This window comes from Lutjanus erythropterus, chromosome 17, assembly GCF_056507025.1.
Source record: "Lutjanus erythropterus isolate fLutEry1 chromosome 17, fLutEry1.hap2, whole genome shotgun sequence".
Classification (NCBI taxonomy): Eukaryota; Metazoa; Chordata; class Actinopteri; order Lutjaniformes; family Lutjanidae; genus Lutjanus; species Lutjanus erythropterus.
The window spans coordinates 12,352,298-12,369,728 of NC_139333.1; the positions used below are offsets into that span (position 1 = coordinate 12,352,298).

The window sequence follows — 17,431 nt, forward strand, 5'->3', positions numbered from 1 at the left end:
ACACGAAATCTCCTCAGAAATCATTAAAATGACTGATAGCTTTCCACTTTGCTCTGAAACGTGTGCACAGCGCTCACTTTCAATCACATAGCCTACATACAATGAACAAAAGTCAGGAATCCACAAATCTGAAAAAAAAAAGAAAATCTTAAAAATATACATTAGAAAAGTCTTACATCAAATTTTACAGTTACATTAATGGTGATTATCTCAAAATTTGAATAACTTTGTTTCATTTTGTTTTTTACTGATTATATTTTCTGTGGCATACAGTGAAATGCTTTGTTGTCTTATGTAATCATCCCATTCAGTTGTGTGATTCACTGCCTCGTTGCATTTTCATCTTTTTTGTCAGTCCAGTTCTTTTCAACACGTTTTTTTGTCTATTATGTCATACCTTAGAGGTGGAAAGAGAAGAGCATTTGTCTGTAAAACATTCAAGATCCTAGTCATACTGTACCAGACAGTCAGTTAGAAACAGAATTCAATGTGCAGGAGTAAATCCAATGCAAAATTTGGGATCAGTATCTTTATTAAGGAATTACAAAACAGTATTACTGTAAAAAATATAGTTATTCACAACAGAACCCCAAAACCAGATTAAAGTAATCCTGAAAGCGTTTGAAATAAAAAAAATCTACAAAAGCATGATCTGAGTTTTTCTAACTCTCTCCTTTCCACTTTTGCACTCAGTTATTCATGGTGTAAACAGGGATACTGTTCTCCATATCAAAACCACCCGACTACCTGTGTGAGTGAACGTCCTGCATTGAGACTGCGGTAACAAAGACCCTCATTCTGCCTGACACTGGAGACGTTGTCCTGGCAAGAGTGAAGTCTGTGTCCTGGGACAGAGCGAGTCCAGCCAGCAAGAGATGATCCATGCGTCCTGGCATGGTGTACGTAGGCAAGGGATGGAGGGGTGAAGAGGGTTTGAGGTGTGTGTGTGTCTGTGTCTGTGTCTGTGTCTGTGTCTGTATGTGTGTGTGTGTGTGTGTGTGTGTGGAGGGGTATTTGGGGAGATGTATCCCTGCTTCCTTCCATTGAGAGCTGCATTAGTGAAGGGTGCTGACAGATCTGAGTCTACCCCAGGGGAGACCAGAGGGACTGTAGTTGCAGTTCTGTGTCTGTTCTCATGACTTCACTGCTGGGACAGACCCAGTTTTGCTGACTCTCATTATTCCTCTCAGTAAGTGTGCGATTTGCTTAAGTTGGAAGCTATTGGCTGTAGTTTATTCCCATACAACAGAGCTCAATGGCACTTAAAGGGACAGTTCACCCCAAAATCAAAAATACATATTTTCCCCCTTGCCTGTAGTGCAATTTATCCACCTAGATTGTTTGTTTTGTGAGTTGCTGGCTTTTGGAGATATTGGCTGCAGAAATGGCTGCCTTCTCTGGAATATAACGAAACTCAATTGCACTTGGCTTGTATTGCTCAAAATGCTGAAAAATACAGTTGAAAAACTCAACAGCAATGTCTCTCTCCTGAGGTCATGACCCAGTTACTCAAGATAATCCACAGACCTTGTGAGCATTTTCATGTAGGAAGTATTTTCTAGCACAGAATGAAATGTGCATCTACTCGCGGACGAAAGGCTGTGTGTGACCGTGGCATTAATGCCATTCTGCATGGCTGAGGTGTAACATTTGCCTGCTCAGCCAGTTTCAGCACTTGCAGTACTGTTTAAAACTGCTTTATGGGGGTCTGTTGTGAATAACTAGATTAGCGTGTACAGACATACTGTTTTTTTAACCCCTCAATAAAAATACCAATCCCCAAATTCTACATTGGATTTACTGTCTGGCGCAGTATGTCTGAAATCTTGAATGTTTTCAAAACAATTTTTTGTCCGTCTGACTTTACCAAAACAATCTAGATAGATAAAAAGCACTACAAGTAAATGGAAAAATATATTTTTTGATTTTTGTGTGGAGTGTTTAAGTTGTAGTACTCAAAGCCCTCTAAAATCACCTCACAGTGAGTACTCTCCATTTGGATTTGTTTTCACAGAAGGGAGACACTGTTTACAACACGCTCTGTGAATTTTTATGAGTATTAGTTTGAAAGAGATGTGTATCTGTTTCTCAAATGTAAGTTTATAGGTGCTTTGTGGATCACTGTTTACCTCTGAGCTCTATTGTACTGGGCTGATAAACAGCAGCTTTCTCACTGTAAAACCTCAGCTGATAACACAGAAACTGTGTGTATTGTTATTATGGTGTTTTCATGTTAACTATTTATCAAATCCATTAGAGGAAACTGGTAGCTAACCCATTCATCATCCACCTGTATGGTTTGCACAGACAGGCAGAAGAGGATAATCTTCATGAAATAATAGAAGTAAATAGAAGCAATATTTCAGGGCTTGTGCCCCTGAGCTGTTGTAGAACGGCACATCTGTTACAACAGGCCTATTCTACTCATCTGCAATAAGTAACTTCACTGTCTTGCTCTTTCTTCCTTTCTTCCTCTAAAACACACTGAAGGCCTTTGGGCACACATAGGTAATTACCAAGGCTTGAGAACAAGGAAATGAGAGTGCCCCCCTCATGTCCCCTCAGGTTGTCCATTCATGTAACTCCATGAATCAGGATAGACCAGAGGCACCTACTGTAACCGAGAGAAGATAAGGCACGTAATATGTCAGCATGTTTAATGCTGCACACGGCCCCTCTGTCAGGTTAGAGCATTAGTGTGGACCCTGTCACTGGTCGAACAGCTGCTTAAAAGCATGTAGAAGGACATTTGGTTCGGAAATCTAATGTTAAAGCCATATCAGGGACGTTTGTCTGCAAATGGCATCAAATATCAACCTTTATGTGTGTATATGCATGTAGTGACCTACAGTGATATAAAAAAAACACTGACAGACATCAGTGCATGCCTGAAAGCAACCCATAGGGTTGCATCTAGAAGGGATCCCTAGATTTGCAAGATTTGTATGTGCTGTGTCTTCATTGGCATGTCTTTCATCAGGCTGTAGTTGATTCCAAAGTCTCTTATTGCTCTTCACCATAGAAATACTTTATTTTATGACTTATTTATTCCGCTATTTATATATTTTTTTGTTTTGTGTGTAGAGTGAAGGGGCTACAGTTGGTGTATTTACCAAAATGAGTGATTGAATGACGTCATTGGCCAAGGGCCTTCGTGTCTTTTAAAACCCTGTGCACATTTGTAGTCATTGACAGCCGTTGACAGCTAATGGACAACAGCAGGGGACTTTTGGCCTTTATTACACAAGATGACAAGCGTAGCTGGACAGGACTTGTTGTGTCTTCTCCATTTGGGCAACAATCAGACTACAAAACTTGTCTCAGTCATTGGATGAAGTCTCATTACACTTGAGGACCTCAGAAGGATCAATTTGTAGTTTCTGTCAACTCAGCAGTACCCCCTCCCCGACCCCACCCCAGTTTTCTAACTCAAGAATAACACATCTGCACAAAACAAGTCTGTATCTCTATATAGAATAAATTAATTTATAGTTATGTATGTACCAATGATTGATCTCCAAATACAGTACTATCCATTACTCACATGATACATTAATTCTGGATTCTAATAATACTGTAATACTGATGTTATCTACATCTAGGGAACTCTAAAAATATTTCACTCTGCAATTACAGTGTGTAAGAAAGAATGACATTAAATTTGATTAGATTTGAATCAGATTCTGGCTCATACTATATTGCCCATTTTTAAAACTGTGAGATGAGCTTATATATTCATGAATGTAAATTCATTTGTGGTAGATGATAATATTGAGGCAGAAAAGGCGCAGTTATAATAACATAAAACTCAGACCTCCAGTAAGTATCTTTGATTGAGTGATACTATCACAGGAACTAACAGGGAGTACTTTTAGCAGTGAAAGTGTTGGCCACAGAGCCACATGCGGCTTGACACTGAAGAGCTTTATATAGCCCCTTCAACACGATTTCCCCTCATTTTACTGTCATCAAGAGTCCAGGCTACAGGGAGTTTGTTCCAGCATTAATTATAACTAGTCTATATGGGCTGGCTGGCAGGGAGCCTGGCAAAGCTGCTTCCTTGCTTCCATTCACATCCTTCTACTGGCTGCAGTCTTTAGTAGGTGCACTGCTTTTGTTTTATATCATGTAGGCAAATGAGTGAGTCCAGGCCCCAGCTGGCTTCATCAACTGTTCCCTTAGACTCACAGAAGGGATATTCCCAAGGGATACTGGGTGTCAACTTACGTAATTTAGACAAAATATCATGATGACATAGGAAAAACGACACAACCCTCTGTCTGTCTGTCTGTCTGTCTGTCTGTCTGTCTGTCTGTCTGTCTATGCATCAGTCCATCAATCCATCCTTCCATCCATCCTCCAGCTTCACACCTCTTTTTGTTGGCCAGCGGGTTACGTGGCAACAGCCTCCATATGGTAATTAATAGGTTTTATTTGCAGGAGCCGTGAGTGTGAAGGGAGAGGCTGATGCACCAGTGGCGCTCATAGCTCTGGGATACAGACAGCTGCTAACAACCCATAATTGAATTGCAGCATGTTGTACCTGAGGATTGGGTAGTATTAGTCAAAACAGAGTGTACATAAAGAATGTCAGGCATTTCTGCATTACACATTTGCTCATAATATCTTTGATAAATTTCAATTTATATCTCCACCCTGGCCTGAGAACGCCTTGGAATCCCCCAGTCAGAGCAGACCTCGGACCTATTCTGTTTTCATTGTGTATGTTACCTCTAGGCCATCTGTTTAACTCCTCCAGTGGTATCTCTTATCATTGCTATGCCAATGACGTGCAGCCTTACTTCTTTATTAAACCCAGTAACCTGAATAACATGACCTCTCTCAATGAGTCCCTAGCTTCTGTTTCTAACAAGATGTCTAAAGGTTTTCTCCATCTCAGTTTTGATAAAACTGAGGTCCTTGTGATCTGAACTTTGAATCTCATATTGCTAAATGAATTCACTCTTGTTTTATTTAGCTGAAAAAATATCACAAACCCTGACCACAGCTGGTGTGGTTAATTGGACCTACAGTGAATATGGATGCCTAAAATACTTAGTACAAGAATACCCTGGGATACTACCTGCTGAGAATGATTTAAGTAAGTGAGGTCATCGTCTGCCCAACCCATCTGTATGGCATGTGTTTGGGATTACATAGCAACCATCTCAGTTGCAGGGCAGTTTATCCTGACACGCCCTTAATTATCCAGGACCTCTTGGTGTTTAATCCTGCTGTATAGTACACTAGTTTGACATCACAGCTATCAAAAGACGGCTCACTTTCAGAGTAAAGTCAAATTCTGAGTTCAACAACCCGCGTTACGCTGATGAAACATCTATAATACTTTCATGCATTAGGCGCTCATTAACAGTGTCCACCACTAATCCTGAGAGCTTCACTTCTACTCAGTGTGTGTGACACCGAGTCACACAAGGCCTAACATACACTGAGCAGGCCATGTTACATAATCAAACTTGGCAAACGCTTCCAGCATAGCCTCTGTGATCCCAGTGTCAGTTAGTGCCGAGACCCAACGCCTGAGCTCAGCACAACCAGTGGCCAGCATGTTAATCCTACATCTGTCACTCACTGTGGGTGACTTAATCACCCCAACCTGAATTATTTAGAAAGAACTGATGGCCACAGATCTCGTGCAAAGAGTTCAGGATTATTCATCACCAGTCAAAAATTTGTTCCGTTGTGCTGATTGACAGACAAGCTTGGGCACTTGCATAACTCTTTGAACTCTTTGCTCTAAGGGGACCCTGTTACGCAAAGGCAATACTGTACATTTGATCATAGATCTTTCATGTACATGTGGACGCCTTGTATCAGACTGAATTATCAACTCGTCAACTTGGTGGAGCGGGCAGATTTGAAGGTCTGAACCCAGGCGAAGCCATGTAGATGTTGTAGGTTAAAATTTTGCTTTCGCTGATTATTTCTCAGTATTGTATTCCATGTTGCACAAAAATATTATTGAAATTCTTCCATTTTGTCTCATTTGAAGAAGAGTTTCGTAGACCAAGCAGGCTGCAGTAGTGAAACTGGCGGATCTACGTTTATGTAACAAATACCCTTTCATTATAAACAGTATATTTGCAATACTTTATTCTAATCCCAAATTATTTTAATCTTGAAAACACGTCACTGAATGGGCAATGAATCAGCTGGGCCAGTGTTATAGGCAGATATGAGCTTGTCACAGATTGGTATCAGTATAGATGTAGGCCTAAGTAACAAGAAGCGACAATACATGAATGTCAAAAATTTGCTTGTGGTAATTTAGAAACAGTGTCACTGTTATGAAGTTTGTCAACCATGGAGAACTAACAATTTGATTTTCAAATGTAAAATTTCCCATTTACATTTCGTACTCACAATTCCTAAATAAGCAAATTTAAGCAAGCCTCATTAAAAAAATAAAAAATATTTTTTTCAGTACTGTGTTTTTGTTCAAATCAAATATCGGCTGATGTATACTGTATGATTCAGATTTACATAGCAGATTTTTAATGTCCAAATATCATTGTTGGTATTAGAGTGCCAGCAATTTGTCAATTAATCAATTAGTCAATTGAAAGAAAATGAGTTGCCAACTCTTTTGTTAATAATTTAATTAATTTTAATAACTTTTCAAGCAAACATTTGCTGGTTCCAACTTCTTAAATGTAAGGATTTGCTGTTTCCCTTTGCTATTTATGATAATAAATGAAGAGTCTTTGTGTTTTTGACTATTGGTTGGACTAAAGAAGCAATTTGAAGACAGGACTTTGGCCTGTGGGAAATTGTGACAAGCATTTTTCACTTTTTTTGACATTTATAGACTAAATGATTGATTGATTGATTGATAAACCATAAAACTGTGATCTAATTAGTAATGAAAATAATCATTTGTTGCAGTCCTAGTTGTTATCTGCCAAATACCCAGTATTCATCAGGCTCTACTGAACAGTGTACACACAGTGTAACACTTCAACTTTAACAAGAAAGCATAAATGTGCGTACCATGCTATAGGCCTTTTTCACAGCAGACATTTTGAATTGTCATGAGTACACAGGTGTTAGTAATCACATTAATGATGACTCTGTACTATGCAAGCTTCCTGGTAAGCTGTGATAGGGTGACACAGAGAATATAATTCAGCTATCATTAGTTTTATTATTTACACCTGTGATTTTCCTGTCATCTCTGAGAAAAGCCCATAGTGAAGTTAAATGCTTACAAACATGAAGGTTTCCTCACTTTTGAGGTAGGAGAGAAATAATGATTTCCCGTGTGTTGTTACCACATTGATCTGACAGTCAGCTGCAGGGCTCTTGCCCAGTTCAGCAGGGCCAAAAGGCCCCTGGCCCCACTGGTTGTTTGTGTGTCGCAGTGATTAATTGATGAGCCTTCTTGAATAATTGGCCCAGGACCAGGAAGTCATCTGACCTTGGTGACATGAATCTTGATCTCTCATCTTAAACCAGCCCTCATGGTGATGTATTACCTCAGCCACCTCTTCATCCATTCATTAGGCTTGAGGATGTCCAGGGGTTTGTATTGGATTTTACATTTCACTACAGCCCAGACTGGTGGACCACGTTCAACAAAAGAGATAAAAACGGGGTTTTTTTTCACAGTTAGTTTTTAATTGAATAATTTAAATGACTTTGAATTAAAATCAAAAGCCCAGTAGACATTTTTCTGGACATAGGAAGACTTCTACAGAGGTCAAAGGTTTTTCCAATCATCCCTTTAAGAGAAATACCTGTTTAATCATGAGCATCTGTGCTGAAATGAAACAACAGAAATTAAATCATTGAAAATTGAGACAAGAATCATATTTTTGCCTCTCTCAATAGTGATTTCATTGTAGTATTCTGATAAAAACAGATAAATATTGATTGCTGTATTCTATCAAAAAGAACTTTGTATAAAAATAAGCAGGTTTATTCAGCCTGGCTGCTCCCTATAATAATATTTTTTTATAACATTACTAAGCTTTTTACACTATAAACCTGTATATTTAGCGAAAACCTTTGTGTGTGTTTCTTTTTGAAGGGCTCAGGTGGGCAACATCAAAGCTAAAACAGGCTCTGAGAAAATTCTTCATTATTCAGTAGAAATGATTGAACTATGCATTTCAGTGATGCGGCATAAAAGCTGTTGACACATCACCTTTTTTTTTTAAATTTTGTGAGTAGGTGCTGCCGAGGCTTCACACATCGATGTATAGAACCTTCCCAGAAGGCAATGAGCATAATAAATTATTTAGGGTTGGGTAAAGAACGCGTCACTTATTAGTCAAAAAATTTTTACTACATCCTTCAATTTTCTAAAAAAGCAACATATAACCAAGAAATATCATAGAGTCAAGCATACTGCTAGAGTTAAATGACTATTAGGAAAATATTAGTCATTGTGACCAAAATAACAACCATTTTATGGTTCTCCTCTTTGTTTTCATGTTGTAGTTTTTCATCATATCCTACATGTTTCCTTCTTTACATATATGTAATCTTTTATCTGTGAAAATAACTAAGATTGTTCCACAGGGAGACAACATCCACATTTCAGTGAGGTAATAGATAAACTCGACTCGATAAAAAAAGTATTTTGTGACACAACATAAACATGTTGAGGTTTGAATGATAAATTCTGACTAGATATCTAGAATAAGGGAAAATCTTTGAATGCTATTGTCCATGCCAAAGAAAAGAAGTTGTCATGCATCATAATTTTGCCTCTTAAACTACTGTATATAATAATAGCAAATGATTGAATCTATAACTACTACTTAAATTTTTAGTTGATTTGGTTTTAATTTTTGATTGAACAGGGATTTTCTTTAATTTAAGGTATATTTTCATGGGATGATTTAAATTTGTAAAGAAACCTGGAGGCTCAAACACCTTTTTGAAATACGACTATGCATTTTTCAGGTTCAGGCTAAACTGTTTTTGGAAGATTATCTTGGGAACAATCACTTCAAAACTGACATCCGAGCTACACACCATTACTTTGGTATCTAATCTTGAGAGATCATATGCATACAAGCAGAACAAAAACGAAAAGAAATACAGGGTTATTCACCTCACACCATGCCTTGCACTTGCTATCTGTGAATCAAGAATTATAAATATGCATGTTCAGTGTATTACAGAGAATCATTAAGAATATTCTTATTAAAACTAATTCAGAAAGATGTGCTTCAGGGTTTATTGCTTCCATTCAGACCTTGGTCCAGTTTCTTAGCATATTGCTAAAATTCATTTAACTGTCTACAGTATGTCATGTTTGTAAATGTCAGAGAGATGTGAGACACGTGCATGTGAGAAGTGAAAAACAAGGAAGCTATTTTCTTTGTTCCACTGTTGCTCTTGTTTGGACAGCAATGAAAGTGATAACAGGTTTTAAGCCAAACTTGGTCTTGCACACATTAATTTTACACTTTAAATGACATATTTGCCATATAATAATGAAATGATGTTTTGGCCTGTCATTTGTCTATAACCCAGGTAATGTTTGAAACAGATATGAACTCTGTTAGCAGTATAAAGAACAGTTAAATTTGCCCACTGTTGATGTAACGTGAATAGAAATTTAGGGCCAGCCACAGTTAGTTGGCTGATACATTTGGACTATTTTAACCTTATTAGTATAACGCAAAGTGTCATAGACACATTTGCCCTTATGATGCTTGTTCGTTTAGCATTTGGAGTGGTTAGGGTGGTTAGGGACATCCAAATCTTACATTTCAAATTCATCTTGTCCATAGGAATAGTTTTAGTTTAAAATAACACTTGATTAATTCTTGATCAACAAAGCAGCCACTCTTAAAAATTGAGTTTATCCAGGCTGTTTTTCTAAGCATTAGGTGTTGATTAAAGCAATGTTATTAAATAATGTCATCTCACACAGAACACAGTAGGGTTCTGTCCCCTGACACTCTTAACAATATGCATAGATTAATTTTTAAAGAGGACAAAAACACATTAAGGGCCATCAATTTATGCCAGTTTGTTACAGTCTTAATTCCCACATGGAATGGAAGAAATCTTGTTAATGACTCTCAACATGCAGGTTTTAGTTGAACTTTATTAGATAACATTTCAAGTTGTGAAAGTAAAGTTACACTTTAAGGTGCATTTTTTGTGGGGTTACAAATTACTGCTACTTGGTTATTAATTTAATGAATTAAAACCTGAATATTGCAACCTGTATCTTGCAAAAATTAAATTTTGACAACTACAAAATGTTTATTTATGTCAGTTGTCCGCCATTTGTGCTTTAGCTATGTTTTACTTGACTTCATAGCAATATTTGTATATGACATGATATGTGTAGGCCAGAGCAGTGAAATCATTATGTTGGTGGCTTGTATGATCTTTGCTTTTAAGATAAAGCTAAGTTAAAATATGAGGCATTAAGAGATTATAAGTATTGTTTCTCTATACAGTTTCCGTTCTGTTATATATTCATTTATGTTCTTCATAGTGCAATTCATTTGCCTACTCTCCCTACGTTGGTAGATTTTGGGATCACACCAATACTAAAATGAAGGTGTTGAATAATGTTGTTCTCAGTGGCTCATGGGTCAGATGTTTTATCATGGCTCATTGCATCTGAATGCTGCAGTGCACGAATTTTCAATGTGTCACTGAACGCAGGTCCAGCAAATTACAGCAGTGCGAGGAGAGCATAAGAGAAGCCTTGTAACACTATTATTTGTGCCCAAGAACAGTTTGAAATAGCAACTTCTATTTTTTTATTGAGAGGTGTTTTTGGAAACTGATACTGCACACAAAACATAACTTACCTACGCAATGTATTTACACCTAGGATTTGATTATAAGATTCTGTCATAATAGTTTTTTGATGCACTATCATTGAACACTCTCAACTCAAAATGACCATGTGAAAAAAGATTCAAGTTTCCATTAAGGAAGAAGGTCTTTCTCTAGCCTTTTCCTTGATTGTAGACATTCCTTACCACAATTTTCTAAGCTGTGTACTCTTGCTTTTCCCCATTCCTTCCAGTTAAGTCCCTTTTACTGTTGTCTTATTTCTTTCCCAATCTTTCACAGTAGTCAGCTTTTCCTATGGCACTTTGCATTGTTCTGCATTTTTACTCTTGGATAAAGTTATTGAAAGTTGACCCTGGGTCAATGGGTAGAGGTCATATTTCCGACTCTCTACGATATGACCTTTGATCCAGTGCCCTGGTGGCCTGTAAGCGTTCAAACTCATGTCGGCTGTTCCGGTCCGGACTGAGGTTTGCCAGCGCCCTGCTCCCACCACCTACATCCTCCTCCTCATCATCGCGGCTTAGGAAGGCCAGTTCATTTTCGTAGCAGAAGGAGTTAGAGCTGGGGACTAGGAACTTGTTCTCCACCATGTCCTTGGCACTGCAGCGGGGGGTGGACGGCACCTCGTAGGTTTTGTGAAAGTGAGAGTAATCCACCTTATACAGGTTCTTCTCCTCAAACAAGACTGGTTCAAAACGGTGACCCCAAAGGATCTCAGAGGCCAAGTAGGAGCTGCGAGCCTGCGTGGTCATGGCGGTTGCTTCAACCATCCCCTCCAAGATGACGACAATCTCAAAGTCTGCTGTCTCCAAGTCCTGTTTGCTGATCCCAAAAAGGGGGCTCTCCTCATCTATCTCATGGAGGATAGTGATAGGTGAAACCAAGAAAATCCTGTCCAGCCCTTTATCAAAGCCAACATTAATATCTATCTGGTCTAGAGGAATATACTCCCCCTCATCAGTGATCCGAGGTTTGATGAGCTGTGCCCTGACATGGGCCTCTACAATGTGGCTCTTGCGAAGGTTCCCTACCCTCCACATGAGGCACAACTTTCCATCCCTCATGGCAATGACAGCATTGTGGCTAAACAACAGAGTTTGTGCTCGCTTCTTAGGCCTTGCCATCTTGGCCATGATGGCGCCAATCATAAAGCAGTCAATGATGCAGCCCACTATGGACTGGAAGACCACCATGAAGACAGCCACTGGGCACTCCTCAGTCACGCAGCGGTAGCCGTAACCTATGGTAGACTGTGTTTCAATGGAGAATAGAAATGCAGCCACAAATCCATTGACCTGTAGGACACATGGAGTGAAGTTGTCATCTCCGGCTGGGTTATCCAGATCTCCGTGTAACAAAGCAATGACCCAAAAGGCTAAGCCAAAGGCTAGCCAGGAGACAACAAATACAAGAGTGAAGACTACCAGCATCCATCGCCAGCGAATATCAACACATGTGGTGAAGATGTCAGCCATGTAGCGCTGTGACTTGTCGTCCATATTGGCAAACTGCACATTGCACTGGCCGTTCTTTTTGACGAAGCGGTTGCGGCACTTGCGGCGTGTGTGGATTTTGCCATTGCCAAAGCCGTTCATGCCATGCATGGTAGTGAGGCGGAGGCCCTCTTCTTCAGATGACACAATGCTGTAGCGGTTGATCCTTCCCACACTCATTCTCCCGGCGGCGCCTCCAGCTGCAGGGTCAGAGCAGAAGGGCAGGCCTGGAGTCCCAGTGTGTGATCGAGGCCCCTCACAGCTTGATCACTGGCTAAGGTCCATTTTAGTGAGTCATAGACAGGGACCTCGGGGGGAGCCTTGTGCTTTAATCCAGTCCCTGTAAAGAGTGCCGGGAAAGGAGAACAATGTGAGCATCTTTCTGTGACATAATGGTGAAATCACACCATACCTGTGCATGAAACATCACCAAAGAACCAACCATGAAAGCTTTTAGTCACTGAATCTTAAAACATTGTTACACAAGTAACAGTCATAGTTTTGCTACTGCCTCGAAAAGATGTCCTTTGATATTAATAGATCATTAATCTCTATAAACAGATATCTGCATATAACGTGTGGGCAAGGGACAAGATTTAGGTATTGAAAACATTCTGGTTTCCATTTGTAGTCTGTTTGTCAGGCTTTGGTTGCATGCAGATTCACATTCAGTGGGTAAACAGTCCATGTGAAGAGCAAAAATGCTGAACACATGGGCTGAAATACAATCTTGGAAGTCACTGGCTATTGTCTGATGGTGATTTTGCTTTTTAAAATTAAAATTGATCTGCAATCAAGTGCAGATATCTGTTTATTAAGATAAAGTGACCGCTGATAACCAGAGTATTAAGTTGCTAATCAGACTGTAAACTATGACTGATGAATAGAAGACAGTGTTTTAGTTCAGATATCCATTGTCCAGATATGTGGCTAGACTGGAGGCCCTAAGACATTGTCTGTTCCCCCCTGAGGCTAAATCGCTTTCAGACAATAGATGATGGGTTCTGAGACTGAATTACAGGTAATCAAGTGTCTGTGTGTTAAAGCCCAAAGGACCAATTCACCATCTCCGCCTTCAGTTTTTTTACATGCCCATCAGATTTACTAAATAAACCTATATTGTATTAGCTTAATTTAATCTGTTAAAGGGATGCTTTTTTGTTATTATGTTTTCCATTTACTAATGTTCATATTAAAGTCCAGCCTCTGTTGTCCTCTCAAATCTAACTGATAATAAATATAAAAAGAAACAATGATCATAATTGAGTTAACACTTAGTTTTACAGAATGTTCTACATTGTTTTATAGTGTGAGTATCAGTAATACCAGTCACTTCAGTTACTTCGCACTTCTTCTCCTTGCCATCTTGCTCTCTTTAAATATCACGACTCCAAATCCAATTGGCCCTCACTGAAGGGTCCTCATGTCTTTTGATGTCGGCTGGGTAAGTGAAGAGCTGGCCTCACAGCACATCCACTTCTGTCACGTGGCATTTCCTGTGCTTTTCTCTTTCAAATGATAAAGAAGGCTGGCACTGGAGACAAAGTAAGTCATCACCTGCCAGATGTTTATTATTATGTAATAAAAAAAATTAACCATCATGTGAGTCGCTACTCGTATCTAGTGAGGTGTTTTATAAATTGAGAAGCGCCATCATATTTTATGCCTACCAGTGATAGTGAAGGCTATCACATGTTTGGTTTCGGGACATCTTGGTTGTATTTATAGTTTATCAGCAACATGCCATGCAGTTTTTACAGCACACAAGTTGCTCCCTTGTATCTGTTCTAAGTTCTCCATTGTCCTTCCAGTACAATACTTTTGTTAGGGCACTAGAGGTGTGCATGTGTGTATTTAGTAATCCTTGGGGATTTGTATGTGTGCCACTGATTCCATGGATATGCAATTCCAGATGCTGTGTGACAAGGATGGAGAGAGACGACTCTATTTATTGACCTCATTCTGTACAATTTGCAGTATTATTAATTATGTTGTGACAATGCGGTAAATTTACACCACCTTCCCAGGGTGCTCCATACAAGTAGGTAGATGTCTCCCCTATGCAATGCCCTGTATTCTATGTTCATTGTAATTACATAGTGGAACTTTAACTTACAAGAATATTACAAGACCACGTATACACACTTGACAACTTAAAGCACATCTTCATACGATATGTGTGAAAATATTACTCTGGTATGAAATGAATCCGCAATATGTCAGTGTGGCTGTCAGGCAGCCAATAACCTGGCCAATGAGCTGGATGTTGAGCCTCAGGGTCAAGGGGTTTTTACCCGCGGGGGCTGGACTGAGGCCCCTCTGGGCGCAGACAGCTTTTATCGCCTGGCCACATCCGTTCTGTGTCTGCCTGCCTGATTTGGGCCCTGAAGACTTGACAGTTCACTCATGTGCGTTTCCAAATCCCAGGTGCCCTGCCGTCTGCCACACACTCACACTAATGCCATCCGCTTTCACACTTTTTCAGGTGGAAGTTTTTCCCGATCTAGAGCCAGATTACCTCATGCACGATCTTAAAATTGTTCCTTAGGGGTCAAATACATACCTGTATCAGGAAAACATACTGTAGGTAAATGTTATTTTCTATTTATATACTTCCAAATGGTCTTTTTGCCTTTTAACAATATCACACTACATTCCCCAAAGACCACAGCTGTTAATGCTAAAAATAGTACTCCTGCCACGATTCTCAAGTATGTAAATCTGTCATCCAAACCATATTATCTCATCCTGTCTAATTGTGTCTAGTGCTTGATTTTTACACAAACAGTTTGATTAAAGATGGTGTAAGCAATGCTCGACAAAGGCAGTGATTGTTGTCTCTAAATCGTCTCTAAAAGCTTAAGTATATCTATGATTTTTTTTAATGTACTTAATTGAAAAAAAATGGCAGAACTGTTCTTTGTTTTTGTTGTAATAGTGATGTCAGTTTAATTTGGCTCGATCAGGGCTGTGGAATATTAAATCATCCATCTTTGTTCACAGTCATCGCCTTCCATACTCTCAGGTTTGCATAAACTGCAGATTATATGAACTTTTTACAACCAGAAAGTGTGAAATTATTGGTTATATTACTGGTATCAACTGTAAGAACCAAGTAATTATTGGTATCTGAACTGCACTGCAGTGTCTTTTTGGAAATGTGAAAACATACTGGACAATATTTCCCTCATGTTAAATCCCACACTGAATGTATTCTGTGATTGTTTATGCATTTTTACATGTCAAAACAGTTGTTGTTAGCATGCTGTTAGCCACCTACTGGCAGTTTCATAATGCCTTGGGTTGAGTCTGTCAACCATTCAGAGGCTGTGCTTCTGTCTTGTCATGTATTACAGTGCTAGAATAAAAGAACATGAGACTCATCCTTCAAAATAAAATGCTGTTATTGTCACAGCCTTAGGTTGGTTGAGTGTCAAGTGTCATTGTTTTATTGTGTGGCTCAATCTGAGCCACTAACCCAAAGCATCACTATTTGATTACCTGGGAATGAGAATCAGCTAACAACTATTTTTCTTACTTCTTTCTTTCGGTTCTTGGCTCAGCCATGTAGTGGCAGGTGGTCTTGGCTATATGGCATAGTAGCCACACTGACTGTGTTACATAATTGAGATGAATCTTGAGCCTGAACATCGTCTCAGCATTTCACATAATACATCTTGGTCCCTACCCTCCACACATGACCTGAGCAGCCTTACACGGTGCGCAGTCTCCATATCATACTGTAGTCGTACAGTGTCAGGTGTCCAGTGAATTGGTTGAATGAAAGTAAAAACCCTCCCTGTGTCCTCAGAGTCATTAGATAAGTGCTTTAGAGTCTCAACCCATGCAAAAAGCCTTTGCCGTAACTACATGGGAAGCTCTTTAAATCAGATTGTCCCTCTGAGAGGTTGTGCATGAGGTGCTTAAAGATTAATCTTTGTCACCAGGTCTTTGACATGGATTTGACAGCCGTCTTTAGCGTGCCAAAAACTTTGACATTAGATTAAACAACTGCTAGTGACAGCTGAATAGCTTTCAATCTTAATTGCCTTAATGAAAATACATTAAAAGTTAAAAGGGCAAACTGTAGCTATTTAGCCATACAGGTAGAGTATATTCACATAGGACTGAACAATTCATTAAAAAAATTGCAGTAGTTGTTAAAGACAAAATGTGTTAAAATACAATTTTAAATTAAATGTTGCTGGAGAGATGTCTTACACTACATATCATATTCTACAGACTACACATTTTTGTTTGGTACAGATGCTTGCAAAAATCACACCATAATCTTTTTAATGTTTTGCAGTGAAAATGAGAATTATGATGTAAAAATGGTCAGAATGGTACCTCTAAGGTCACAAATCACATTTGGAATATCAATCACAGATTTTCCAGAGATATTTTTTTCAAAATCATTCAGCCCTATACTCACATGTAGTTGAGCAGTTGTTTGCAGGGATGAAAAATCAGCATTTTTTGGGTAAATATACATTTTCAGGTATATATTAACCTCTAATTGCACAGTCTGTCTGTTTTTGCTGGGGTTGCAAAAGTAAATTAAAATATTATCAAAATCCCAATATGGCTAAATTCAATATCCAAATTGCAAAGCTGTAATTTTTTAAAATGTGTGACAAAATAACATTATAATGAAGTACTGTAGTGCTGCAGAGATGCCCTGGCCTATAAATCTTGTTCTCCAGATGTTAGTAAACATGTTTGCCTGGTACAGACCCCAACAAATATCATATCATCAAGATTTTGATAGTTATTTTTCAGTGAAAATGAAAATAGTAATGCAAAAATGATCATTTCCAATTAATAAAATTCCAATTTAATGGGGAATTATGTTGCAATTTTATTATCTGTCAGAATGATTGGAATATGAACAACAGATAACAACTAAACATAAGCTCACTGCTGCTGTTAATGGTGTACAAATATAGTTTAAAGTCAATTAATCAATTAGTTGTCAACCATTAAATCACCAACTATTTTGATAATCGATTGATCATTTTGAGTCATTTTTTAAGAAAAAAAATCAAATTCTTTTTTCAGCTTTTAAAAGGTGAATATTTTCTGGTTTTGTTAGTCCTCTGCAACAGTAAATATCTTTGGGTTGTGGACAAAACGACATT

The 17,431-nt window shown here is 38.7% G+C and overlaps 1 protein-coding gene across 1 annotated transcript; it reads right to left on the bottom strand.

Moving 5' to 3' along the window:
• Positions 1–7,682: 7,682 nt before the first annotated feature.
• Positions 7,683–12,603, bottom strand: kcnj12a (potassium inwardly rectifying channel subfamily J member 12a). Its single transcript, XM_084740941.1, has one exon. It carries the CDS (start codon positions 12,468–12,470, stop codon positions 11,169–11,171), a length of 1,302 nt encoding a protein of 433 aa, XP_084597067.1. The 5' UTR covers positions 12,471–12,603; the 3' UTR covers positions 7,683–11,168.
• Positions 12,604–17,431: the final 4,828 nt, after the last annotated feature.

Bases quoted from the DNA above. Each gene is read 5' to 3' on its own strand.
- kcnj12a (XM_084740941.1), bottom strand. From the start codon at position 12,470: ATGAGTGTGGGAAGGATCAACCGCTACAGCATTGTGTCATCTGAAGAA.